The sequence below is a fragment of the Olea europaea genome, chromosome 18 (assembly GCF_002742605.1).
Source record: "Olea europaea var. sylvestris chromosome 18, O_europaea_v1, whole genome shotgun sequence".
Taxonomy (NCBI): Eukaryota; Viridiplantae; Streptophyta; class Magnoliopsida; order Lamiales; family Oleaceae; genus Olea; species Olea europaea.
The window spans coordinates 13938459-13960498 of NC_036254.1; the positions used below are offsets into that span (position 1 = coordinate 13938459).

A 22040-nucleotide genomic window follows, 5' to 3' on the forward strand; every position below is an offset into this window, starting at 1 on the left:
CAAGAACAAATCAAAATATGATAATGAATTAAGCTATTTGTACAATGTTATTTGACAATGTTGGAGGTGGCAAAATTCGGACCAATGATTTAAAAAACAATTTTTGACAATTTAAAAATGGATGAATGTGGTAATACCAACAAAAATTGTCATTCATTATTGTACAAATAAAATTGTACGAATAGCATGATTGTATGATAATAATGCAAGCAAAAGCAAGTTAATTTAGAATGTAAAAGCCAATGGATAATTCTAAGTGTAAATAATTTGGTTTACCTATTCTCACAAGCACGTGGACCCTGCGTGAATAAAATAATCCCCACATGTGGTCCCCACACTCCTATTGTGAGTGTATGTAAAGCATTAGGTAAAAAAAATTAGGTACATCTGACATAATCCAAAGCCAATTGATGTAGATTTTTAGTAAATAAAGTTAATAAAAATTGATGGCGTCATGAATATATAGTTAAAAATTAAGTTTTACATATTTTTTGACAAAAAATAACTTTACCAAACAAGCAATTTTTTATTCATGTGGATCCTCTATGTGAAAGGGGAATACCCTTATGTAACTCATATTATGTATCACTAGATAAATCCTTCAATGATTGACGTTGACACATAAATTTGATATTGTACAAAATTTTTAAACATATGTCATATAACTCGAAATTAAGAAGGCCTCAATAATGGATCCCGCCCGCCCCGGTCAAAAGTGGATCCAGATTCTTCAAATTCACAAAAAATGACAAAGTGATTTGCAGATGGTCATCGTCAACAAACTCTTGACCAATCAATTTTGCAAAAATAGGCACTTGGCCTGTCTATAGGTAATAGACAAAAATCCCTATAAATTACCGGTGCAGTGGTGCCCAAATGCAACCACTCATTCTGACATGCAAATATTGACTTGGAAGAACAACTTTCCTTGGACCATTTCGGTGAAAGTCCTTACTACACTGACAAAACCAGTAGCAAAAATGGCTCCCATCGCTCTCCTCCCCTTCCTCATCCTTAACTTGGCCGTTGCCACCGCAGCGCCACCACTGCGGCCTCGATTTTATGAGAAAACTTGCCCGGAAGCTGAACATCTGGTCAGGGATGTGATCAAGAAGAACATGGAAAGGGAACCAAGAAGTGCTGCATCAGTGAATCGCTTGCAATTCCACGATTGCTTTGTTAATGTAAAAAACAAAACCAAATGAAAATCTTAAGTTTCTTTAGTTCAATCAAGATTTTATTGAGATTTTCTTGGATTTTGTAGGGATGTGATGGTTCATTGTTGCTGGATGATACGTCAAACATGCTCGGGGAGAAATTATCTTTGTCGAATATAAATTCATTAAGATCATATGAAGTTATTGATGAAGCCAAGGAAACCTTGGAGGGGGTCTGCCCAGGTGTCGTCTCTTGTGCCGATATCCTAATCATGGCTGCAAGAGATGCAGTGGTTCTAGTAAGCACTTTCACCTTCATCCTCTGTGTGTGGTTTTGTTTTGAATGTATAAAATTGGCCTAAAAGGGGCAACAGGAAGAAAGGGAGGGAATTTGATCCGCAGAAATCCGATTAGCTAAGGGACATGCTTGGTAAGCAATATTAAATAATTAAATTATCATGCTTCAGTTGACTAGATTCCTTGTCTTAAATCCTAGGATCGCATTGCAAAGTGAAGATAACATGTGTTTGAGCCTCTTTAATTTTGGGAAATGTATTATGGAATATTAAATTGATAGAAAATTTGTGGTTAAAAAAGAAGGAAAGATTTTTTATTTGCGTGTAATATTATTTTAATAAAGAATTTGTAGTTGAAAATAAATACTGCAGAAAAAATAATATGGTAGAATATAAATTAATACTATTCATAACGAGGAATATCTGTAGTCGCCTTACGTGATATACATATGATAGTTTGTTATTTGATATATCAAATAATAACAAATTGTCACATTAATTTATCAAATGACAACTATCAAATGTATGTCATATAGGACGACTATCGATAGTCCTTCCTATGAATAACATTATTCTAAAATCAAAGTTAATCAGAGAACAAAGTGGCAAAAAGTTTTAAATACATTATCTTGTTATAAGGTGATAAGTATCATTGTATCTTAATAATAATCTCTTTTTTCTTTATCTTATGTGTTTGCTTGGTAGGGATTTTGATAATTGATATTTTGACCATTACAGATAAAGTCGGTCCTACCTGTGAGAGAAAAATTCAAAAATGACGACTGAAATAGTGAAATAACGGTCAAAAAATTGATCTTAAGTGGCTTAAAATCTCTACCAAATAAGCACTATATTTTGGGCCGGCTTGACACTGTTTCTACTTTTGCTTTAGCTTTCTATAAAAGTTTTTATAACCAGACAAATTATTATTCACATTATTCAAAATAGGTTTTAAAAAGAGCTGCCTAATTTTGAAAACAATTTTTCACTTTTCAAAAATCTTGTTAAAGGGCTCTTTATTTTCATAGATGGTGAACAAAAAGCCCAAGAAGTTAACAAAAGATGGGTGAAGAACACGGTAGCACTAGAAGTAATTATTAAGAAAGGCCAACTTTTGAATAAATGAAAAGATGACTGGGAAATTGTAAGTTAATTTCTTTTACTTTAAACAAGAATTATATTGTTCATTTTTTTGTCTTGAACCAGAGTGGAGGACCTGACTGGGAAGTGAAATTAGGAAGGCAAGATAGCTTGACAGCAAGCCAAAAAGATGCAGATGACATAATGCCAAGTCCAAGAGCCAATGCAAGTTATCTCATTGATCTCTTCAGAAAATTCAATCTCTCTGCCAAAGATTTAGTAGCCCTTTCTGGCTCCCACTCCATTGGCAAAGGAAGGTGCTTTTCTATTGTTTTTCGACTCTATAATCAATCCGGCACGGGCAGACCGGACCCTGCAATTGATCCGATTTTCAGAGAGAATTTAGATAAGCTTTGTCCACGGGGAGGAGACGGAAATGTAACAGGGGGCTTGGATGCAACTCCAGAGAGATTTGATAATCAGTACTTTAAGGACTTGATGAATGGAAGAGGATTTCTCAATTCTGATCAAACTCTGTTTACATATCCGAAGACTAGGCAATATGTGAGGCTATTTGCAAGGAATCGGGATGAATTTCTCAAGGCCTTTGTCGAGGGGATGATTAAATTAGGTGATTTACAATCAGGTCGCCCTGGGGAAATTAGACAGAATTGTAGAGTAGTTAATAGCAGGCCAGTCGATGAATTAATGTAGACTTGAAGACAAAAGAAGTTAGTTACTGCTATCAAGAGTCATATAGAGTTGTTTTCAATAATATGTAAGAGGTGAAAATGTTGTCCACATCAATCTGTAGACAATGCTGCTGTTAATATTAATTTGATTGTTATTATCTATTAGTCAGAACTTGGTAGTTTTTGCTTAAATTTATGAAAGCCACAATGCTTCGATGGTTAACAGTTAATTCTTGCACAAACAAAGGGTCAGTTCACCACTCCCGCATCCTATAAGGACTCAACATCCAGACAAGGATAGGCAACGAGCAGTCACAGTATCTGCTAACAGATTTGGTATACTGAACTAAACGAGATTCAAATATAACGATAACTTCCCCACTCCATAGAAGATTAATCAACCATATAACTTCACCTTCAGAAAATGACACTAGTACTGATTGATTAGTATGTTTGTCTTCCTTTGAGTCCATGGATGTTATCAAAATTCACAACACTTATAGCAAAGACTAACATGGAGTGAATCTATGATCCTTAGTAGAAAAAAAAATAAAAAATTGAACTCAAAAGGGTAACTAAGAACTTCATCTAAACCTTTAGAAGAGGAAATAGTCGCCAAGTAAGATGAGGAAATAATCTGAACCTTTAGCAGCGAGGTTAGGAAAGGTAACAAGAGATGTTCATGCGAAAAGCAAAAATTCCCAGCATTTGACACACTCTTCATTAATGTGGAAAATTATACTATTATTTCGGGAAACAACGCTGCCAGAATAATTTACTGGACAAATTAGTGCGAGTGAAAAGTCATCAACCCATGGCCTATTCGGTTGATTACACCAAACGAACCACACATCTCGCAAAAACATGGTGAAAAATAATTAGTTGCAGTTATTTGTAGAACCATAAAATGTAGAAAGTAAAACTTATAGATTGATTGAGTCTTATGACAGTATGATGTCCTAAAGTGAAATGACCCGCTGTTAACTATTGTGATCTTTCTGGACAATCACTCCTCTACATGTCCAAATCTGGGAGATTAGAGGTACTGTTTTGTCTTTTAACATTTTTAAACTTGACTGATCCTGCCTATTTGTGTTTTATGATGGTTTATGTACTGTCTACGGTTTCAAATTGAGAGATGGATTTTGGTTCATTTTCTAGAAGATGAAAGTGGGGTCATTCAGTCTTGTGCACAACCTTAAATAAATTGTCCCATTCATACATCTAAACATTTTTACGTTGTATAAGTTTCATGTCTAAAAAATGAAAGAAGGATAGTAAGAATGTAGATAGAGGTAGCTTAGGATAAAGGCATAAAGCTATTTTGATAGAAAATTTGACATAATTGCATGTGAAAGAAAGTGATTGGATGAAAAAGTTGACTATGTTTAAGATTGTTCAATGATAGAATATAGGGTTGCATTAATCAAACTTTATGTTCTTGTAGCATGATTGAATAGTTTATTGGTAGAGTTTGTAGCAGAAAACTTTCAATAGTCACGGCGTTGGTTTTAAGGGCATTGTGACAATAATATAAACATGGAATAGGATCCTCTATGTAAGGTATAAAAATGGAAATAACAAGTTCCACGTGCAAGTTGACTGTGATTAGTAAGTGAGAAAATTCAAATGTAGTGCTAAAATTGAAATCTATTGAAAAAGCTATAACTGCACAAGTAACTCGTACTAATAAGAATAACTAGGCTCACACTATAGTCCCACCATCCAGATGAAAAATACGTAATATTTAGGATGCACTGAACTACCGTGTCTAGTGGAAATTACACGGTACCCTATTTTCAAAATTTGCATTTTAAGAATTCTATTTCAAGTTTCATATTTCAAAAAAATTTATTGCTTATATGAGTTTTATCAATATTTCCATGTTAGGATTAGTTGCTATTTCCAATTCAGATTATAATTAAGATTTAATAATGTAGTAAATAAAAGTCATTCTCTCTCTCTCTCTCACACTCCCATTTTGATATCTTCTTCAGTGACTGACCACCCACTCCGACGAGCACTGTGATGATGAAGCCATGATAATGGAATGAGCGTCGCTACAGTAGTGACGAAGCCACTAGCCCAACGACGTAGATGCCCTTTGATTTTTTAGATTCAGCGACATTGACCTGAGCGTAGTAGTAGCTTCACCACACTTTCCTGTGAGGCGCTAATCTGTAGGTCGTTGTTCAGTGTTCGCCACACCGATTGCCATGGTTCTGGGGGGTGGTTGGGTGGCAATGGTGATGGTTTTGTTAGATTTGGTGGTGTCTATGATTTTTATGAGTGATAGTAGTGGTAGATCTTTGTTGTTGGGATGGGTTTTGTTGGATCTGACGATGGACCTAATGTTTGTAGATCTAGCACTGGTAATGATGATTTTGTAGTTGAAAATGGTGGGTGTTGATTTGTTTGATATGGTGATACCACCGCTAAAAGGTGATGATGGTTTTGGCGATGGTGCGATTAGAGACAGTGGTGAAGTTGTTTGTTTGATATTGTGAAATGGGCATTGCTAATGGTGGATCCAGAGCTGGTGGGATGGATTTGGCAGTGCATTTGACGATGGCGGTAGTGATGGTCATGGCAACGACGATGGTAGTTTATCGGTGGTTGTGATCAAGAAAAAATGTGTGATCTAAAAAAAAGTTTATTTGTGACTGTATAATAAATTGTGATTTAAAATATTTGTAATTTGTAATTGATAAATAAATTGTGAGTTATAAATTTTAATTTGTAATCGATAAACAAATTGTGACCTATAAAATTTTTGAATTGTGGTCGTAAAATAATTTATAACATATAAAAATTTTAGTTTTAATTGAAAAATAATATGTCACTTACTAAATTGTTAATTTTTGATCAATTTATAGAGATCTTTGACCTTAATATATTTAATTAGTAAAATATATGATTAATTAATTAAATTAAAATAAATTTTAAGAAACATTTGATTTTTTAAAATTTGAATTCTTTATTGTTTAATTTTGAAATGAATTATACTTATCCTTTTAGTTATGATTTTTTACTCGGGTCTATTGGTGGCTTTTTTTCATTTTTTTTTTCATGAAATAAAGGTTTTGTTTGAGCCTCATTATTTTCTCATTAAAATAAAAAATATGATCGTTATTCATCATATTAAATTATTATATATAATTTTTTATATTTTGTGTGGAATTTATGAAAGCTATAATTTTTCATTCTCAATTTTTGCTGTGACGTGGCTGAAACGGGGCTAAAACACGAATTACAAACTACCACTGAACCAATAGAATAGAATCCACTACAAATCCAAAACCGCTCTCATATTTTCTCCTCTCTCATTCCCTCTAAAAAAAAAGTCATTTTTTCTCTCTCAAAAGTCCCTCGCACAATGGCGTCCCCTCGCGAGGAGAGCGTGTACATGGCAAAGTTGGCAGAGCAGGCCGAGCGTTATGAAGAGATGGTGGAATTCATGGAGAAGGTGGTGGCGTCCGCGGACGGAGGCGAGGAGTTGACGGTGGAGGAGCGCAACCTCCTTTCAGTAGCATACAAGAATGTGATTGGCGCCCGCCGCGCCTCCTGGCGTATCATCTCCTCAATCGAGCAGAAGGAGGAGAGCCGCGGTAACGAGAGTCACGTGTCCGCGATAAAGGGATATAGATCTAAGATCGAATCTGAGCTCTCGTCCATCTGCGAAGGGATTTTGAAACTCCTCGACACAAAGCTCATAGGATCCGCGTCCAGCGGAGACTCTAAGGTGTTTTACCTGAAGATGAAGGGAGATTATCATCGCTACTTGGCGGAGTTTAAGACTGGAGCCGAGCGGAAAGAAGCCGCTGAGAACACTCTCTCGGCTTACAAGTCGGCTCAGGTTAGGGTTTCTGTTTCTTTCGACGGTGATGCATTATTATATCATTTCTATATTTTGTGATCTATGGGCAATCGTTGGGAAACTTATTACATGGAGCGGCGGAATTTAGGTTTTATTGTGCGTTTTGTTTGATGATCTGGATATGATTGTAAATATTGACCGCTATAGTCAGTGATTTATGATTTTTTTTCTTTTTTTTTTTCTTTTTCTTTTTTCTTTTTGGCTCATTAAAACAGGAACCACGCATACTTCCTCTCCGTTTTATTTTGGTCTATTAGTAGATGAAGTGGTGGAATTGTTCTATCTGGTTAATACTGGGCGATCTGAAGGCGATCAATTTGACGATTGTTGCAAATATGTTTATCGTACAAATTAATGGGGATAAGATTTTTGGGTTTGTGCTATTGCTTATTTGTAACTTGGTAAATATATTTATATATGCATTAGTATGTTTTGCAGCAAATGCGAATCAGCAGAGGATTTTCCTTTTTTAATTTTAATATATATTTTTTTTTATGATCTAATCATTCTTTTAAATCAGTCATAATCGTACTGTGAACCAAATAACTTGATGCTTATGATTCAGATCATAAAATTTTACGCGTTGAATTGTATATTTGTCACTGAGTGCAATTTTGGATTTTGAATTTGTAGGAGATTGCAAATACAGAACTTGCCCCAACACATCCAATCAGGCTTGGACTTGCTCTCAACTTCTCAGTATTCTACTACGAGATACTGAATTCTCCTGATAGGGCTTGTAATCTTGCTAAACAGGTCTGCTAAAAAATTAAACTTGTCGTCTCCAATCTCGTATTTTTTTCCCACCCCATTAAAAAAAAGTATTTGAGTACCTTGTTCTGAATCATTTGTGGTAACATAAACAAGATCTGAGAGAATATGGCTTCTGACTGGCTTGAGTTTGTAATTCAGATGGCCTATTTCAGTTGATAGGAATGTTATAAGTATGCACTAATATTTGCTCATCATATTCTGTCAAGGCTTTTGATGAGGCAATTGCGGAGTTGGACACCCTTGGAGAAGAGTCATACAAGGATAGCACTCTGATTATGCAGCTTCTACGTGACAACCTTACTTTGTGGACTTCAGACATGCAGGTAACATTTTTCTATCTCTATTTTGTGGAGAGGTTTCCCCAACTACTGCTGTTGTTTAAAGGAATTACTTGATGATAATGATTATTGTTCTTGTGTATAGGATGATGGTTCTGAGGAGATCAAGGAAGCACCAAAGCAAGATTAATAGTAAAATTTTATGATTTACGATTTGAGTGTTTTGCTATGTGGTCTGTTTTTTTCAAATTGAAAATGCTACTTGTAGCCAGTAATCTCTATAATCTACTTATTTGCCTATCTGAAATTTTAGAAGTTTCTTATCTCTATCACTTGTTATTTACCTTATTTATTTTATTCTCAAAAGATAACTGTTAATCTTTGTGCCAACCATTGTTTGTTCATAATTCATATTTCTTCTCTGGGGAAACAGCCTCTTTATAATTTTGCTTAGATCTCCTTCTACATAGTATTAATTCATACAACCTTAATGTAAAATTCTTCACTAATATGCTTAATTCTGAGATCATCACTAATCTTTATCATACTTTGTGATTCACTTTTATGAGCTAATTTAGGGTCCGTTTGGCATGATTTTTAAAAAATCAAAAGGAGCTTTTGAGTCCAAAAGCTTGTTTGACTAATTTTATAAAAATATTTTTTATTTTTTAGTTACGAGAGTTCTAGAGAAAATTGGTCAAATGCGGTTAACTATAAAAGTTTTTCTACTAGAAGCAAAAATTATATTAAATGGATCCTTAGTTATTGGTATTGGTTTAGCAAATTATCCTTATCTACGTTCTAGAAGGCCAGAATATGATAGAGGAGTAGAAAATAAGTTGATGTGTCCCATTGTACAATTAGCATCAATTTGGACGTGCGACACTAAGGCCACTTGTTCGGCTAAGCTTAAAAGTTAGTTTTCCTCCGTTTTTTAATTGTTATGTCAACACTGTACTTTTTAAATTGTGCAAACTGTAATGGAAGTCAGTAAAAGGCTAATTGTTGTACTTATAAACTTTTTTTGGCTTCATTTTCATCTTCAATCTTTTATTAGTAAAAGTACGTTTTGTCTCTCATGGTGAATTCCATCCAAATGATACGTTAGGACGTTGCTCCTTATATTTTTAAATAAGCAAAATTAATAATAAAAACAAATGTTCGTAAAAAAAATTTGTACCCTCATTTTAAAGTACGATAAAATAATAATTGGACAAAAATGGTCATCAATAGCACTATTTGCTATTAATTATAATATAAATATAATAATGAGACGAAAAAAGTTGGTGTAATCGTGTGGTAATGAGAGAAGGTTGAGCTTTTTATTGCAATTGAAATGTGGTTTACATAAAACAAAAAGTGTAATTTGAATGTGATTATCCTTTTTTATTTTAGGAAGTAAATTTTGTTAGTGAAAAAATTAAGTTTTAAAATCATTTATGGCGGAGAAAAACATAAAAGTAACTTTTATAAATTTTTAATGGGTGCCACACCAATAATTTAATTCATTTGATCTGTAAATTTATAAATAAAAGTAACTTTCATAAAAGATTATCATTGATTGGTACGGATGGAGATCATATCTATTAATTTATAAATAAACATAAGCGAGTTATAAATAAATGAATAATATTTGTGAATATATAAAAAGGTGTAACTATAGAGCAATTTTACTTGGTGGTGGGCCACACCTTTTTTGACCACCGTTTGAAATTTGGGTGGAAAGTGGGACAGGGTGTGCTTTAGAGTCGTTGATGATGAATAAAAGTTGGCACCTTTGTGCCTTTCTTGAAGCTTTACAGTTGTATATGTTTTTTCTGTATTGACTATTGAGTACTTAAAGCTTATCAAATAACTGCTCCATTCCTGACTTGATAGATTGTTCATTGCTACCAAGGCTGTCGATATCTCATTTGTACTTGAGTTGATCGGGTCAAATCGACCCATACTTTTAACGATTATTCTTGGTTGACATGTAAAATATTCACAGAAGTCCTAAAGAAAGGACACAACAAGTGAGTAGATGGTTTTCTTTTGGTAATAAAATATTTACGAATAAAGCACTCTGCACAGATCCCTTTGTACAGAGCTTCTACAAGGACTCTCACATGGGGGTGGACTCCACATTCCACTTTATGTGTGTGTACCTATACAGACCTTGCGCAAAAGAGTCTGTGCAAGTAGCGCAACTGGATATTTACATAGGGTCCACCCTCCATGTTAGAGCCCTGTAAACATTCTATGACTTCTCCATGTGTACACATGGAATAATTTTAGTTTTAAAGTTGAAAGAGTTGGATTAAAGATCCCATGCCCATAACTTCGCTAAAACATATGATCACAAAATGGATAGAAATTTCTGGGTGACAAGCAGGCTTTTTACCATCCGAGAGTAAGGCGAAGTAATAAGAAAACAATTTAGAGGAATAAACGAATATCTGAATACGTACACTGACCATCATAGGTTATTTCAATGCCATAATTGGATCTCAATTTTAAACAAATTGTACCAAATATAACGCTTGTTTGGGTGCGCTTGTTTTCAGAAATTATTGATTTCTCACTGTTCATTGGGTTTAGGTGGAGACCTAAAAATCTTGCATGACCTTTCATAATTCAAGGTGTTTTTGCCTAAAAAATAAATGAAATATTGTCCTGTGAAGTTGATTCACGCAAGGTGACAATTGTTGTCGACTTCTGAGGTTTGGAATCAATTTGAAATCTGAAAATTGTAAGCTTGACAACTAAAACATGGAGATGTAGTGGTCTATTTAACTCCAACCGTCAAGTTACTGTGTATACATGAATTATTTGGTCTAGTTACGGTTGATTTAGAAAATTCCAATCACTGAATGAGTTATTGCTTTGTATTTATAGTGGAAATGAGTAGTAATTGCTTTGTTGGAACACACGGGTCGAGGGTCGTCCATGTGAGATAAGTAAATATTGACCGCTATAGTCAGTGATTTATGATTTTTTTTCTTTTTTTTTTTCTTTTTCTTTTTTCTTTTTGGCTCATTAAAACAGGAACCACGCATACTTCCTCTCCGTTTTATTTTGGTCTATTAGTAGATGAAGTGGTGGAATTGTTCTATCTGGTTAATACTGGGCGATCTGAAGGCGATCAATTTGACGATTGTTGCAAATATGTTTATCGTACAAATTAATGGGGATAAGATTTTTGGGTTTGTGCTATTGCTTATTTGTAACTTGGTAAATATATTTATATATGCATTAGTATGTTTTGCAGCAAATGCGAATCAGCAGAGGATTTTCCTTTTTTAATTTTAATATATATTTTTTTTTATGATCTAATCATTCTTTTAAATCAGTCATAATCGTACTGTGAACCAAATAACTTGATGCTTATGATTCAGATCATAAAATTTTACGCGTTGAATTGTATATTTGTCACTGAGTGCAATTTTGGATTTTGAATTTGTAGGAGATTGCAAATACAGAACTTGCCCCAACACATCCAATCAGGCTTGGACTTGCTCTCAACTTCTCAGTATTCTACTACGAGATACTGAATTCTCCTGATAGGGCTTGTAATCTTGCTAAACAGGTCTGCTAAAAAATTAAACTTGTCGTCTCCAATCTCGTATTTTTTTCCCACCCCATTAAAAAAAAGTATTTGAGTACCTTGTTCTGAATCATTTGTGGTAACATAAACAAGATCTGAGAGAATATGGCTTCTGACTGGCTTGAGTTTGTAATTCAGATGGCCTATTTCAGTTGATAGGAATGTTATAAGTATGCACTAATATTTGCTCATCATATTCTGTCAAGGCTTTTGATGAGGCAATTGCGGAGTTGGACACCCTTGGAGAAGAGTCATACAAGGATAGCACTCTGATTATGCAGCTTCTACGTGACAACCTTACTTTGTGGACTTCAGACATGCAGGTAACATTTTTCTATCTCTATTTTGTAGAGAGGTTTCCCCAACTACTGCTGTTGTTTAAAGGAATTACTTGATGATAATGATTATTGTTCTTGTGTATAGGATGATGGTTCTGAGGAGATCAAGGAAGCACCAAAGCAAGATTAATAGTAAAATTTTATGATTTACGATTTGAGTGTTTTGCTATGTGGTCTGTTTTTTTCAAATTGAAAATGCTACTTGTAGCCAGTAATCTCTATAATCTACTTATTTGCCTATCTGAAATTTTAGAAGTTTCTTATTTCTATCATTTGTTATTTACCTTATTTATTTTATTCTCAAAAGATAACTGTTAATCTTTGTGCCAACCATTGTTTGTTCATAATTCATATTTCTTCTCTGGGGAAACAGCCTCTTTATAATTTTGCTTAGATCTCCTTCTACATAGTATTAATTCATACAACCTTAATGTAAAATTCTTCACTAATATGCTTAATTCTGAGATCATCACTAATCTTTATCATACTTTGTGATTCACTTTTATGAGCTAATTTAGGGTCCGTTTGGCATGATTTTTAAAAAATCAAAAGGAGCTTTTGAGTCCAAAAGCTTGTTTGACTAATTTTATAAAAATATTTTTTATTTTTTAGTTACGACAGTTCTAGAGAAAATTGGTCAAATGCGGTTAACTATAAAAGTTTTTCTACTAGAAGCAAAAATTATATTAAATGGATCCTTAGTTATTGGTATTGGTTTAGCAAATTATCCTTATCTACGTTCTAGAAGGCCAGAATATGATAGAGGAGTAGAAAATAAGTTGATGTGTCCCATTGTACAATTAGCATCAATTTGGACGTGCGACACTAAGGCCACTTGTTCGGCTAAGCTTAAAAGTTAGTTTTCCTCCGTTTTTTAATTGTTATGTGAACACTGTACTTTTTAAATTGTGCAAACTGTAATGGAAGTCAGTAAAAGGCTAATTGTTGTACTTATAAACTTTTTTTGGCTTCATTTTCATCTTCAATCTTTTATTAGTAAAAGTACGTTTTGTCTCTCATGGTGAATTCCATCCAAATGATACGTTAGGACGTTGCTCCTTATATTTTTAAATAAGCAAAATTAATAATAAAAACAAATGTTCGTAAAAAAAATTTGTACCCTCATTTTAAAGTACGATAAAATAATAATTGGACAAAAATGGTCATCAATAGCACTATTTGCTATTAATTATAATATAAATATAATAATGAGACGAAAAAAGTTGGTGTAATCGTGTGGTAATGAGAGAAGGTTGAGATTTTTATTGCAATTGAAATGTGGTTTACATAAAACAAAAAGTGTAATTTGAATGTGATTATCCTTTTTTATTTTAGGAAGTAAATATTGTTAGTGAAAAAATTAAGTTTTAAAATCATTTATGGCGGAGAAAAACATAAAAGTAACTTTTATAAATTTTTAATGGGTGCCACACCAATAATTTAATTCATTTGATCTGTAAATTTATAAATAAAAGTAACTTTCATAAAAGATTATCATTGATTGGTACGGATGGAGATCATATCTGTTAATTTATAAATAAACATTAGCGAGTTATAAATAAATGAATAATATTTGTGAATATAAAAAAAGGTGTAACTATAGAGCAATTTTACTTGGTGGTGGGCCACACCTTTTTTGACCACCGTTTGAAATTTGGGTGGAAAGTGGGACAGGGTGTGCTTTAGAGTCGTTGATGATGAATAAAAGTTGGCACCTTTGTGCCTTTCTTGAAGCTTTACAGTTGTATATGTTTTTTCTGTATTGACTATTGAGTACTTAAAGCTTATCAAATAACTGCTCCATTCCTGACTTGATAGATTGTTCATTGCTACCAAGGCTGTCGATATCTCATTTGTACTTGAGTTGATCGGGTCAAATCGACCCATACTTTTAACGATTATTCTTGGTTGACATGTAAAATATTCACAGAAGTCCTAAAGAAAGGACACAACAAGTGAGTAGATGGTTTTCTTTTGGTAATAAAATATTTACGAATAAAGCACTCTGCACAGATCCCTTTGTACAGAGCTTCTACAAGGACTCTCACATGGGGGTGGACTCCACATTCCACTTTATGTGTGTGTACCTATACAGACCTTGCGCAAAAGAGTCTGTGCAAGTAGCGCAACTGAATATTTACATAGGTTCCACCCTCCATGTTAGAGCCCTGTAAACATTCTATGACTTCTCCATGTGTACACATGGAATAATTTTAGTTTTAAAGTTGAAAGAGTTGGATTAAAGATCCCATGCCCATAACTTCGCTAAAACATATGATCACAAAATGGATAGAAATTTCTGGGTGACAAGCAGGCTTTTTACCATCCGAGAGTAAGGCGAAGTAATAAGAAAACAATTTAGAGGAATAAACGAATATCTGAATACGTACACTGACCATCATAGGTTATTTCAATGCCATAATTGGATCTCAATTTTAAACAAATTGTACCAAATATAACGCTTGTTTGGGTGCGCTTGTTTTCAGAAATTATTGATTTCTCACTGTTCATTGGGTTTAGGTGGAGACCTAAAAATCTTGCATGACCTTTCATAATTCAAGGTGTTTTTGCCTAAAAAATAAATGAAATATTGTCCTGTGAAGTTGATTCACGCAAGGTGACAATTGTTGTCGACTTCTGAGGTTTGGAATCAATTTGAAATCTGAAAATTGTAAGCTTGACAACTAAAACATGGAGATGTAGTGGTCTATTTAACTCCAACCGTCAAGTTACTGTGTATACATGAATTATTTGGTCTAGTTACGGTTGATTTAGAAAATTCCAATCACTGAATGAGTTATTGCTTTGTATTTATAGTGGAAATGAGTAGTAATTGCTTTGTTGGAACACACGGGTCGAGGGTCGTCCATGTGAGATAAGTTCTTAAAGTGAATTGGAGGGATTGGTTGAAAAGAATTCAAACTCATAACTCCCCATCAACTCCTGTCCACTTTTATAATCTTGAAATGACTCCCATTACTTAGAATTGTAAGATGAGAGAGAAAAGATGACAATAAAATATGTAAAATTTATATGGAAACATACACATAAATTGAAAAGTGCCTAGAATATATATGGCATTAAAACTCACAAAAATTGGCATTTAGATTGTAGATAATAATACCCTTCCATTATAATCGGGATTGAGACAATTGGAGTGCTAGAAAACAGAATTTGATACTTGGAAAGCAATGTATTAACCACATAAAGATCTTGGAATTCATCAATTCAAGTAAAGATTTTTGACAAGTAATTTATGATTATTATGCAAGCTGCAAATTCCTACCACCTTCAAAAGGAAGTGACTTATCTCATGAATTTATAGATTTCATAAAATTTTAATGGGCGCCACACAAATAATTAATGATAAACTTCTTGAAATTTCGGTGTGTAATGTATCGTCAACAGCTATTCCAATTCTATTATAAATGCTATTTAGCTTACAAGTGTCATTAATTGATAAATTACCTTCAAAGTGAAAAATAAATTACATTTAAAATATCCAATAACTTGCATGACACATAACAGGTGCTCTAGCACCACTAATATTAGATAGCAAATTCAGCAATATACTTAATTCTGGATTCATAAAATATAGAACTGTCAAAACAAGCATATGCCTTGACTGTAATCTGACTGTCTGACTGTTTATACCCTCTTCCTTGTTGCTGGGACTTGAAAAGCCAGATGAAATCAATACATGATCGTTCCAGGAAAACATGAACACGCTCAAATATAGTTCTTAGATTTATAATTTTATTTTACATGGAGAGAGACACCAACAGATGCAGCAAGGAATTATCTCAAATATGATTCCAAAATATGACTGGAGAACAAAAACAAACAACTCATGGAATTTCTCTTCAACTCTTAACTGTAGATAAGGTCTCTGATACTGACAGATCCTGCGTATCCCGACCACTTTCATCCCCGACCATTTACGAAGGCGTTTCTTACGATTTCCAGTCATCGGTGCTTGGGATGTATATGGTCCTCGGGATATTTTGCCCGACCTTGATAACTTTCAAAGATTGCAAGATGTCCTCGGGAATAATAGCTCGGGAAAATCCCCTTGAGGTCCTCAATTACCACCTTCCTCGTACTAAGGAGAAGGTCTATCCCCTGAGAACTCTTATCTAACACAAATACTTCAAACCACATCTCCTAAGTCTAAGAGAGTCCTCTTAATAATTGGTCTTCTAATCATAGTAGGATCCAAACACTGCTTTCTCATGGGACTCTATCGTATAAGGATACCCAGATAGTTAAATCCTACTAGGAAAGCACCATACACCTCTATAAATACAGAACCTTAAGCCATTATTCAGGTACGTTTTTCATTATTCTCCAGTTTATAGCCTCACACATATAATTCACTTTCTGACTTAAGCATCGTAGGGACGACGAGAACATATATTGTTGCCTTTGTTTTAGGTACCGGAAGACTACGATCGTGCTCAATCAAAATCATCTAGCTCGGAAAATCAACAAGTACGATTTTTGGTAGTATCATTGGCGTCGTTTGTGGGAAACGTTACCAAAAGCCATGGTGAACACACGATCAGGTCTTCCTCCCGTAAGCTCATCCGCTCCCATCCCTCATCCTGACGAAAATCAACCGGCTCCTCATGAAGAATCCTCAGGAGTGCCCGCACCTCTGCCAACGATCATCACAACCGAAACCTTTGAAGAACTCTATCAGCAGGTGGCCACGCTCATGCAACTGTTAAGTCAAAGAAATTCACATCCGTCACCAGCACAGATAGAGCATGGCAGTTTTATGGCTGATACTCAAGTACGACCACCAAACCCCGCAACTGGCAGAGTAGGAGCCTCGGGTATTCACAATATGGCCTCGGGCTTGAGATCAATCGCCACGGATTCCGGTGAAATTGCCCGGATCATTCAAGAAGGAATTACAGCTGGCCTGCAACGGAATGCTCGGGGGCCAACATGTTTCACCCCTAACACTCCATTCACGCTAGAAATATTGTCATATCCCTTGCCCGACAGATTCAAATATTCTCGCATTAAAGAGTATGATGGGACGACCAACTCCATCAACCATCTCAATGTATATACTGATGTCATGAACTTGCAAGTTACACTGGATCAGGTTATGTGCAAAGCCTTTCCGCAAACGCTGACTAATGCTGCTAGGGATTGGTTATCGACATTAGAGCCCAACTCCATAGCCTCATTCTCAGATTTGGTTGATAAGTTCTCAGCCGTCTTTGCAAGTAGTAAGCGAATTAGGAAGACCACGACCTCTCTCATGAAACTTCGCCAGGGACCAACTGAAATCCTATGAGGATTTATGACAAGGTTTAACAAAGAGAGGTTTCAAATACCCGACCTTCACATCACAGCAGTTATTTTCGCCCTCACTTATGCTGTAAGATGTGAAGCTTTCAAGATGTCTTTATCAAAGACCCCGTCGCAGACAGTGACCGAGCTCCTCACCCGAGCTGAAAAATACATTAATATGGAGGAAACACTAAATCCAAGGAGACCTAGTCCTTCCCATGAAAAGGTCGAGAACAAGAGGCAACATGATCCCGTCCCCAGGCATGAGCTTCCTCGAGATAAGCGCAGGAAAGAGGCGCCGTCAGCACCTGTCACTCAATTGAACACCTCTAAGACAAACATCTTGATGGAAATTAAGGATATGAAAGAATTAAAGTGGCTTTCAAGAATAAAGTCGCTTCTTGACACAAGAGATAGGAGCAAGTATTGTGAATTTCACCTGGATCATGGGCATACCACAGAGGATTATCATGCTTTACAGCAAGAAATTGAAGTTCTTAGCAAAAGATGATTTTTAAAGAATTACATTGGTCATGATAAGCGCCCAAGGAATGACCGTGACAATCAGAAAGAGCCCGGAGCCGGAAGCAGTGCTCAACCCACTGCCGGGACCATTAATATTATCGTTGGGGGATAGCGTCTGGAGGAGACACAACTAGTGGGCGAAAGCATTATGCCTGCCAACATGCTCATACCCCAAGAAAATCCCTTAATGAAGTCAAAGGCATCACTTTTGGAGCAAGAGATTTGGAAGGATTATCATATCCTCATGACGATGCCTTGGTCGTCTCTGTTGTTGTGGCTAACTTCGAAGTAAAAAGGATTTTGGTTGATAATGGGAGTGCAGCAAATATACTCTCGCAGGAGGCTTCCGCCAAAATGGGGATCTCTCCCAAACAGCTCAAAGCAGTAAAAACTTCTCTACAGGGATTTGGTGGGGGAGTCATTATCCCTGAGGGCATCGTCGAGCTCCCGCTTACATTAGGATCTAGTATTACACAAGTGACGGAGATCACACCATTCCAAATGATTAATACCCCAATGGCCTACAACATCATTCTGGGAAGACCTCTATTAAACAAGATCCAGGCTATTGTATCAACTTTCCGCCTGGCCATGAAGTTCCCCACAGGTCATGGCATTGGAGTAGTTCGAGGAGACCAAACAGCTGCCAGACAGTGCTATGTTACTAGCATCCGAAGAACGAGTACAGACGTCATGCAACTTTTAGACCTCGAGCTCAAGCCAAGGGGTAGATTGGCCCTCGTTGAGGAATTGGAAGTGGTCGAGCTCGAGCATGGAAAAGTGGTAACTATTGGTTGAGATTTCAAAGCCAACCTCCGGGAGGAAGTCATCAATTGTTTGTCCTGCAATATTGAGGTCTTTGCATGGAAGGTGGAGGATATGCCAGGGATAGACCCAGAAGTAGCTGTCCATAGACTCAATATCAGCCCAGGGGCCAAACCTGTTAAGTAAAGGAAGAGGCAGTTTGCGCCGGAAAGACGTATGGTCATTCAGCAAGAAGTCGACAAATTGGTGAGAGCGGGGTTTATAAAGGAAGTCCAATACCCCAATTGGCTCGCTAACATTGTTCTTGTGAAGAAGGCCAATGGTAAATGGAGAGTCTGCATTGATTTCATAGACCTCAACAATGCGTGCTCTAAGGACAGCTACCCGCTCTCCAGGATAGACAATCTTGTGGATAGCACATACGGACATAAGTTGTATAGCTTCCTAGACGCACTCTCAGGGTATCACCAGATTCTCATGGCTAAGGAGGACCAAGAGAAGACTTCTTTCATGGCTGATTCTGCCATATATTGCTATAGGGTCATGCCATTTAGGTTGAAGAATGCTGGGGCAACATATCAAAGCCTGATCAACAAAATATTTGCTAATTTGATAGGGAAGAATATTGAGGCCTACGTTGACGACATGGTGGTAAAGAGTAAGAAGATAGAAGTGCATGTATCTAATCTCGAGGAAGTGTTCGCCACCCTCCAAAAATATAAGATGAAGCTCAACCCAAAGAAATGTGTATTTGACGTAGCTTCGAAATTTTTTTTGGGTTTCATGATCACTCATCGGGGGATTGAAGCCAACCCCGATAAGATTCAGGCTTTGGCAGCAATGGAACCACCAAGGACCAAGAAAGAAGTTCAAAAGTTGACAGGCAGGGTAGCCGCCTTAAACAGGTTCATGTCCCGAGCAGCAGACAAGTGCTTCCCCTTCTTCAAAGCTCTCAGGGGTAATCATTGCTTTGAATGGAATGAGGAGTGCGAAAGGGCTTTCTAGGAACTCAAGTAGACATTGGAATCTCCTCCTATCCTCACCAAACCCAAGCCCGGGGATACTTTGTATTTGTACTTAGCCGTGTCTCAGAATGCAGTGAGTGGTGTCCTGGTGAAAGAGGTCAACAGGGCCCAACAACCCATTTATTACGTAAGCAAAGTCTTACTTGATGCAGAAACAAGATACACTTTGGCAAAACAACTTGCCCTTGTGCTGATAGTAGCAGCACGAAAACTACAGCAATATTTTTAGTCACATCCTATTGTAGTGCTCACCAATCAGCCTCTAAAACACATTCTTCAAAAAGTAGACGTCTCAGGGAGATTACTAAAGTGGGCAATTGAACTCAGAGAATTTGACATAAAGTTCAAACTCCATCCATCTATCAAGGCTCAAGCCTTAGCTAACTTCATTGTAGAACTCACACCAAGGCCTCGGGGGCCAAATGGTAGCCCGAGCTCTTCAACAGGTGTATGGCAAATTTTTGTAGATGGAGCATCAAACTCCTCTGGCTCGGGTACAAGGGTCATAATCATAAACCCGGACACGCTCATAAACATTCAGTGTGCACTCAGGTTCGAATTGGAGGCAACCAATAACGAAGTAGAGTATGAGGCCATCATCATAGCCATGGAACTTGCCATCAATCTCGAGCTTGGAAACATCAAAATTTATAGTGATTCCCAGTTAGTAGTTGGGCAAATTGAAGGGACCTTCGATAGGAAGGACGAGAAGATGAGCTTATACTGTTTGAAAGTGCATGATCTCTAGAGAAAGTTCAAGAGTTGTGAAATTATGAAAATTACTCGAGCTGAGAATTGTAAAGTCGATGCCTTGTCAAGATTGGTGTTCATGGGGATAGATGGGCTTGACAGGACAGTCCACGTTAGAATTGTAACCAAGCCAAGCATCAATCAAATCGTAGGCATCATGGATATTGATAATGAGCCATCGTGGATGGATCCGATAGTGGATTTCATAAAACATGGCAATCTTCCAGAAGATCCTCGAGCAGCAAGAAGCATCTGGTCCAAAGCTCCAAGGTATTGCATGATTGAAGGAGTGTTATTTCGCCGAAGCCTCACACTTCCATATCTCAGATGCCTTAAGCCTTCCGAATCATCCCAAGCCCAAGAAGAAGTTCATGAAGGAATATGTGGGAACCATCAAGGAGCTCGGGCATTAGCCTTCAAGCTCATAAGGTATGGATATTATTGGCCTCTCATGAAGAAAGACGCCCAAGAATTTGTCAAGTGTGACGAGTGCCAGAGATTCGGCAATATCATTCACTTTCCCGTAGAGGACCTCACTAGCATTAATTGCACGGCCCCGTTTGAGTAGTGGGGAGTTGACATCCTTGGTCCCTTTCCAATAGCAAGGGGACAATTGAAATTTGTAACTGTAGAATATTTCACTAAGTGGGTGGAGGCCGAGCCTTTAGCAACAATTTCAGAGCCTAAGTTGAGAACTTTCATTTGGAGGTCCATCATATGTAAGTTCGGGATACCGAAAGTCCTCATAACTGATAATGGCAAACAGTTTGACAATGCACAATTTAAAAACTTCTGCTCCAACCTAGGGGTTGATCACCGTTTGACATCGGTTTTCCATCCTCAAAGTAATGGTCTTGCCCAAGCAACCAATCGAATTATATTGCAAGGCCTCCATACTAGGATCGGAGATGCAAGAGGTTCCTGGTCTGACAAGTTACCTTCCATACTTTGGACATATAGAACGTCCCATAGAATTGCTACGGGGGAAACCCTCTTCATGTTAGCTTTCGATATCGAGGCCACCATCCTTGTTGAAGTCAGGTTGCCCAGCCAAAGAAGGCTTGAGCTTGAAGGTGCAGGATGCACCACTGAACACCTCGACCTCTTAGAAGAAGTTCGTGATCAGGCAACTTTAAGAATGGCCTCTTACCAAGATAACACATCAAAGTATTTCAATAAAAAAGTGAGGACGTGGAGATTCAGAGCCGAAGACCTTGTGTTAAGAAGGGCCGAAGTAGCAGGTCATGCTCCCGGCAAGCTCGGACCAGTCTGGGAAGGACCCTTCGAAGTCATACGACAGCTTCAAGGAGGAGCATACAATTAAGGGATACGTTAGGAAGACCACTTCCAAGACCATGGAACGGCTAGAATTTAAAGATATATTACAAGTAACTTGTTCTTCAAGTTTTCAGTATTCAGGCCTGCGCGTCAAGGTTCACGTTTTCAGTTCTCAGGCCTATGTGCCAAGTTTTATTTTTCGTTAGTCAGGCCTGCATGCCAAGGTTCATGTTTTTAGTTGTCAGGCTTGTGTGCCAAGTCTAATTTTGAAGTATAATAAGAATTAATTTATTCATCAAAATGTGATCTCGC

At 36.6% G+C, this 22040-nt stretch overlaps 5 protein-coding genes across 5 annotated transcripts; all 5 read left to right on the plus strand.

Moving 5' to 3' along the window:
* The first annotated feature begins 786 nt into the window (after positions 1 to 786).
* Positions 787 to 3397, plus strand: LOC111367545 (peroxidase 17-like). The gene is made up of 3 exons (XM_022988482.1): positions 787 to 1184; positions 1265 to 1456; positions 2660 to 3397. Exons 1-3 carry the CDS (start codon positions 897 to 899, stop codon positions 3245 to 3247), a joined length of 1068 nt encoding a protein of 355 aa, XP_022844250.1. The 5' UTR covers positions 787 to 896; the 3' UTR covers positions 3248 to 3397.
* Positions 3398 to 6513: 3116 nt separating this feature from the next.
* LOC111367546 (14-3-3-like protein 16R) lies at positions 6514 to 8486 on the plus strand. The gene is made up of 4 exons (XM_022988483.1): positions 6514 to 7081; positions 7736 to 7858; positions 8083 to 8199; positions 8300 to 8486. The coding sequence occupies exons 1-4, from the start codon at positions 6602 to 6604 to the stop codon at positions 8342 to 8344; spliced, it is 765 nt and encodes a 254-aa protein (XP_022844251.1). The 5' UTR covers positions 6514 to 6601; the 3' UTR covers positions 8345 to 8486.
* Positions 8487 to 8855: 369 nt separating this feature from the next.
* Positions 8856 to 12366, plus strand: LOC111366771 (14-3-3-like protein B). The gene is made up of 5 exons (XM_022987467.1): positions 8856 to 9069; positions 11182 to 11303; positions 11600 to 11722; positions 11947 to 12063; positions 12164 to 12366. Exons 1-5 carry the CDS (start codon positions 8856 to 8858, stop codon positions 12206 to 12208), a joined length of 621 nt encoding a protein of 206 aa, XP_022843235.1. The 3' UTR covers positions 12209 to 12366.
* Positions 12367 to 17395: 5029 nt separating this feature from the next.
* LOC111366772 lies at positions 17396 to 18708 on the plus strand. The gene is made up of 2 exons (XM_022987469.1): positions 17396 to 17885; positions 18023 to 18708. Exons 1-2 carry the CDS (start codon positions 17396 to 17398, stop codon positions 18706 to 18708), a joined length of 1176 nt encoding a protein of 391 aa, XP_022843237.1.
* Positions 18709 to 20472: 1764 nt separating this feature from the next.
* On the plus strand, positions 20473 to 21774 carry LOC111366773 (uncharacterized protein K02A2.6-like). Its single transcript, XM_022987470.1, has 2 exons — positions 20473 to 20953; positions 21053 to 21774. The coding sequence occupies exons 1-2, from the start codon at positions 20473 to 20475 to the stop codon at positions 21772 to 21774; spliced, it is 1203 nt and encodes a 400-aa protein (XP_022843238.1).
* Positions 21775 to 22040: the final 266 nt, after the last annotated feature.